The sequence below is a fragment of the Bidens hawaiensis genome, unplaced genomic scaffold (assembly GCF_021521415.1).
Source record: "Bidens hawaiensis isolate Kalapana, Puna unplaced genomic scaffold, B.hawaiensis_p1.1 tig00019788_1, whole genome shotgun sequence".
Lineage (NCBI taxonomy): Eukaryota > Viridiplantae > Streptophyta > Magnoliopsida > Asterales > Asteraceae > Bidens > Bidens hawaiensis.
In genome coordinates this window covers 447,257-453,776 of record NW_027493000.1, presented here as the reverse complement: position 1 = coordinate 453,776, position 6,520 = coordinate 447,257, and the positions used below count along the sequence as shown (strand labels likewise).

Here is a 6,520-nt window from a genome sequence, read left to right as displayed (position 1 = left end):
CAAAAGCCCATCTCTGACCGCAAATTGCTTCTTGGAGTTTTTCAATATCTTTGACATTAGTTCTTTACCTTCTGGAGACACATAAAAGTTTTTCAGTTCATTCACCCATTGGGGTTTGATGACTGAGATTGCTAACAGTTGAGGGCTGTCTAGCCGACTAAGTGCATCAGCGACTCGGTTCTCCTTCCCTGGCTTGTAATGGATTTCGAAGTCGAAACCGATTAGTTTCGTTGCCCACTTGTATTGTTCTGGTGTTTGCACCACTTGTGTTAAAAGGTGCTTTAAGCTCCGTTGGTCGGTAAAGATATTGAACTTTCTCCCTAACAAGTATTGTCTCCATTTCTTTACTGCTTCCGTGATAGCGAATAGTTCTCTAACATAGGCCGAAGCAACCTGCATTCTCGAGCATAATTTCTTGCTGAAAAATGCTATTGGCCGATCGCTTTGAGACAAAACCGCGCCAACAGCCACCGTAGAAGCATCAGTAGTAACATCAAACGACCGAGAAAAATCTGGTAGTGTGAGGGTTACCAACGAGATCATGGCTGCCTTGAGCTGTTGGAAGGCTCGATTGCTATCATCCAACCACACAAACGAGTTCTTTTTTAGAATATCTGTAAGAGGTGCAGCAATTTGGGCATAATTCTGAACAAATCGGCGGTAGTAACCCGTTAAGCCCAAGAATCCTCTTAAGTTGGTCATGGTTTTAGGAGTTGGCCACGTCTGGATGGCTGTTAATTTCTCTGGATCAGCTTCTACCCCCGAGACGAGATGATGTGTCCTAGATATCCAATTGATGGAACCGCAAAGGTACATTTTGAAGGTTTTGCGAACAATTTGTTTTGAGAAAGTGTCTCAAAAACCTTCAGTAAGTGATGATGATGCTCCTCTGTGTTTTTACTATAGATTAGTATGTCATCAAAAAAGACCAGAACATACTGACGTAAGGCATCGCAAAACAAATCGTTCATTGTCGCTTGAAACGTTGATGGTGCATTCGTAAGCCCGAAAGGCATAACAAGAAATTCATAGTGGCCATCAATTGTTCGGAATGCCGTCTTGTGCGTGTCTTCACTGGCCACTCGAATCTGGTGATAACCCGCTGTTAAATCAATCTTTGAAAACATTGTGGCCCCGTGTAACTCGTCTAGTAATTCGTCGACTGTGGGAATGGGAAAGCGGTCCTTTATTGTGATTGCATTTAGGGCTCGATAGTCGACACAGAACCGCCAGGAGCCATCTTTCTTACGGACAAGGAGCACCGGTGAAGAGTAAGGGCTTTGGCTTGGTTTTATAACCCCATCACGAAGCATTTCAGATATGAGAGTGGTCATAATCTGTTTTTGGTAGTGTGGGTATCTGTAGGGTTTTACATTAACTGGTTGAGACATGGGTAGCGTAGGGATATGGTGATCTTGGGTTCGGTTAGGTGGTAACTGGGTTGGTGTTTGAAAAATGTGGTGGTATGTTTGTAGTAGTTGGTGGATTTTATGGTCCTGGTGGGAGATGGTGGAAGGTGTTATGGGTTTGGTTGAAGCTTCAAAGTGGAAGTACAAAGCATGTAGGGAGGCTATGCTATTTTTGTGTATAAGGGTTTGAAGGGTTGATGGTGACACTTGGTTTGTATGGGTTTCTCCACGTAAAGTTGTGGCCTTGGGACCCACATTGAAGGTAAGTTGGGGTATGGAAAAATCTGCTAATACTGGACCTAGTGTCCGTAGCCAAGCCAAGCCTAGTATTACGTCGGCACCTTCTACCGGAAGTATAAACACGGGAACGGTGAATGTGGTTTCTTGTAGCGCGATATTTAACGCCGGGCACACTCCTTCACAATATAGGTGGTCACCATTACCGACCATCACCGAGAAGGATTGGACTTGTTGTTGTTGCAATTTCAAGAGCGAGACCACTCTGGGTTGAATAATGTTATGGGTGCTACCGGAGTCGATCAACACTTGAACAGGTTGGTTATGGATGTACCCCGTAACCCTTAAGGCTTGAGGTGAGGAGATGCCAAAGAATGCAGCGGTGGAAAGAGAGAAAAATTGGTTGGATTGGGTTGTGTTAAAGGTATTGTCAGTGAGGGCGAATAGAGTGGAATCGGTGGTCGGTTCTGTGTTGTCCGGTTCATTATCCGCGATAAGCAAGAACTGTGGGGGGTTGCATTTGTGTCCGGGAAAGTACTTTTCCGGGCAACGAAAACACAAACCTTCACTACGTCGTTTTTGCAGGGCTTCGGGAGACAGTTTAGTAAAAGGAAGAGGTGTTTTGGGAGTAGGTGGATTGGGAAGCAAGGGTGGTTTATCGGACTTTGGAGGGATGGTGTTTGAGGTGGTTGAAGAGGAGACATTGACTGTCGATGGGGATGAATAAGATTTAGGTTGGTAAGTTTTGGTTTTGGCAAGGCTGAGTTTGTCCTCTACCAGTTTGGATAGACCATAAGCTTGGTGTAGGGTTGTGGGTTTGAGAATTGCGAGTTCGGCTTGAATTTCTTCTTTAAGGCCCGATAAATAGCAATTAAGAAGGGCGACACTTGACAAACCAACAACATGGTTACAAAGTTTTTCAAACTCTGCTTGATAAGCCGCAACAGTGGTTGTTTGTCTGAGTTTAAAAAGGGCTGCCTGATGGTTCTCGTAAGAGGACGGACCGAACCGAAGTTCGAGGTCTCGTGAAAAGTCTGGCCAGGTACCCAACAACCTGTTGTTGTGTAGATACTTATACCAACTCAAGGCCTCTCCGGTGAAAGAAAACCCCGCTAACGAGATACGTTGGTTTTCCGGGGTATTATAGAGAGAAAAGTAGTTATCGGCTTGGAAAAGCCAGTCCAACGGGTTGGACCCGTCAAACAATGGCAATACGATTTTAGGGTGGCGTGGGTGTGAGGTCACGGTATTAGTGTCGGAGCTGGAAGGGAAGGTGAAAGGAGACTGGTGACCCTCCTTTTCTTTGGTAAGGGCTGCAAGTAATTTGTTGGTGGTATCGAGGTGTTGTTGCATCGTTGCTTGAAGTGCTTCGAATTGAGCAGTGGCTCGGGCGTCGGATCGGTTGGTGGTGTCGGAGTTGTGCAACAGAAATTGGTCGAATTTGTCACACAAGGCTTGGAGTGACTCATCAGTGGAGGCTTGATCTTTACGAGGAGGCATGGTAGGAAGATGAAAGCACCAAATGATAAGGCCTGTGGAGTAGGCTAGACTCAAGAAGAAGGTACAGAGAGAGAGAAACACTTTTGAGGCAATTTTCTGAATATCTTTCCTAAAACAAAGTACAAAACTTAAATAAGCAAACAATTTGACTACTTCTACTCACGTCCCTTATTATGAGGGCCACATGCACCACTATCCCACTAATGCAGTAACCAACAAGAAATAGGAAAATAACATGTGCTAAAAAGACTAATTCAAATAAAAAATAAAGAAACGGTTTGATGCGGAAGTTACGTTTACTCCAATAGCTTAGAAGGCTTCTTAGTTTCTCTCTTAGGCCTGCTGTTCAGCCCACCATTAATTTGGGTCGTATCACAAAGTCTGAAATGTTGTCAAAGTTAATTAATTTAAAAGGTAAAGTAAAAAAAACAAACAAACAAATGTAAATGACGCTCAAAGATAGGGCCCGACAAAAGTAGACGAAGTAGGATGACGACAAACTTTTCTTTCGTTATAGAAGACGGAGAGGCCACTACAACAAAACAAAAGAGAGGATAATTAAATAACAAATAAAAGTTCAATTTTATTGATGCCTAGACTATATCTAAGGCTATGCGTAGTGGGCGCCGATTTGGGCGACTTTTGGACGACATTGGGCGTGAACACCGCCTCCCCCCCCCCCCGCGATATGTGGGTGATTTGGGGCGGGGGCGAGGTGTTTTCATCGCTTGGAAGAAGAAAATAATATTATTATTATATTATATGTTGTGTGTGTATATATATGTATATGTATATGTATATATGTTGTGTGTGTATGTATATGTATATGTATATGTATATGTATATATGTTGTGTGGTGATATATATATATGTATATGTATATGTATATGTATATATGTTGTGTGTGTATATATATATGTATATATGTTGTGTGTGTATATATTTATATGCAAAATGAATCCTAGAAACAACCTGAACCAACCGAACCACCCATTCCCTCCTTTCGGTCAACACCATGGTTCGCAAAACCAACCGAACGTAAACTTACAATGGAACCCGATAAACCTAAACCAATCGAGCTATCCGTTTCAATTTACCGACCCGAACCTAAACATGTACGCCAACCGAGCTATATGTTTTTTTATATTTTTAGTTATGTATTTTTTTGTATTTCTTTTTAATTTTAATGCATTTTTATTTAATTATTTGAAGACATTGGTTTTTATTTGATTAGTTTAATTATAAAAAGAAAATAATAAAAAAAGATACTGTGGGCCCAACTTGTAGCCCCTACACCATTACACCCCAAAAACAAAATCGCCCTCTTTGCTGACTGGGCGTCACGTGTCACAATTCGCCCTCATTTGTAGCCCCTCCACTACACATAGCTTAATGCAAGATCCCACCAACGCCCTCGCATGCATCATATTATGTTGTGTTTTTTAGTCTTATTTAAGAAAAAAAGAAGAGAAATGGAAGACATGAAAAGAGTAGTCGTGTAACTAGGTTTTATTTAAAAGAAAGGAAAATAATAAAAAAAGATACTGTGGGCCCAACTTGTAGCCCCTACACCATTACACCCCAAAAACAAAATCGCCCTCTTTGCTGACTGGGCGTCACGTGTCACAATTCGCCCTCATTTGTAGCCCCTCCACTACACATAGCTTAATGCAAGATCCCACCAACGCCCTCGCATGCATCATATTATGTTGTGTTTTTTAGTCTTATTTAAGAAAAAAAAGAAGAGAAATGGAAGAAATGAAAAGAGTAGTCGTGTAACTAGGTTTTATTGAAAAGAAAGGAAAGACAAATCATAATTTGTTAGCGTTTCAAAGTTTCATTTAAAAGAAGAGAGAAGAAAAAAATGAGAAAGAAGGAATAAAATTAAAGGAATAGTTTTCCTTTCAAATTAAAAGGAAAATGAGAAGAAAGAAAAGAAGGAGAAATAAAATAAATACAACTATATTTTTCGTACAACGAGTCACTTTAGTTAAGACATTAACATAGTCACCTTATCACATTTGTTTCATACGAAATTACCATTTTCATTAATACTTATTCATTCTTTATATCATAGGGTAGAAACCAAAACTATTCACACATTTAAATCATTTTGTGAGTATACATATTACATACCACCCTAAAACGTAACATAATAAGGTGTTCTAGAAACTCACCTGATCTTGGTAAACTACTTAGCTATACGGTAATGCCTTCATGACCGAACACTTGGACAACTGTGCAAGATTTACATATGATACTATTACCTTCCACACTATACTCTAATTAACCATGTCAACAAAGTTTTCTCTTTGACCAAGTACTTGCACATTGCAGTATATTATTCGCACCATTAAGTAATCGCTTACAAATTTATCGGGTCATGTAGTAATCGCTAGACCACAATTAATCACGGCTAAGTTATAGTTTCAACAATGTAATTGCGTAACCAAAGTAGCGTTCCTTAATGCGACTACTTAATTACGCTATGCAATAACTTTATTCAGAGTTGAACTTCAAGCGAAAACTGCATTACATGAGAACAATAGTTTGCAACAACTTACTAAAGCGTGAATTTAATTATCAATCATGTGATAACTATCAGTTTTGCGACAACTTTCTAGTTGGGTGCTTCGAAGAACCCTAGATCTGATTTAAAGGCAACATGCAACCCTACAAATAAATCAAGATATGAACTTCATGATTCCTCATAGTTCGAAATGAAGATCCTCAAGCTTCCATGCAAAACTGATTACAAAAATCTGAACTTTATTAAATCTTTACATCAAACCAAACTAATTTCGTTGGAGAATATGGTGATTATTTGAGCTGCTAGAGTTGTTTCCACCGATTAATATTCTTCAAATGAACTCCTCTATAAACTAAAACCACGATCGTCTCCAAAAATCGAGTGCTTTGACTCAAGAATCAAACCCATCTATCTCGCTTTCTCTAAACTTGTGCTTCAAATTTATGAAATGAGAATGAATGAGGGTGGCTACACCCTTTTAGTTTTTTATCCAAGGGTGTTCAAAACCGGATATCCGTAGTTTTGGATATCCGGACCTTTCGAATAGTGAATTTCATTATCCGAATCCGTATATGAAATTTCGGATATCGATCGGATAGTGATTCGGATATTTGGAAAAAAAGAACCTAGAAAAGAAACCAACGTCATGTGTTTAAAATTCAGCTTAATACAAACAAACAAGCAAATAACAAGATGAAATCGTGGTGGATTTGGTGTAGACGAAAGAGTGACATTAATGGCGCCGCCGGGGTGATGACTGGTGACGACTAGTGGCAGAGGTAGTGACTGGTGGAGCCATGGAGGTGGTGCAGCGGCGGACTGGTGGAGCCATGGAGGTGGTGCA

At 40.4% G+C, this 6,520-nt stretch overlaps 1 protein-coding gene across 1 annotated transcript; it reads right to left on the bottom strand.

The window, feature by feature from the left end:
* Positions 1-755: 755 nt before the first annotated feature.
* On the bottom strand, positions 756-3,146 carry LOC143559194 (uncharacterized). The gene has a single exon (XM_077047853.1). The coding sequence runs from the start codon at positions 3,144-3,146 to the stop codon at positions 756-758; it is 2,391 nt and encodes a 796-aa protein (XP_076903968.1).
* Between the last annotated feature and the right edge of the window lie 3,374 nt (positions 3,147-6,520).

What these genes read in the sequence shown, in the direction of transcription:
- LOC143559194 (XM_077047853.1), bottom strand. Translation starts at nt 3,146, where the DNA reads ATGCCTCCTCGTAAAGATCAAGCCTCCACTGATGAGTCACTCCAAGCC.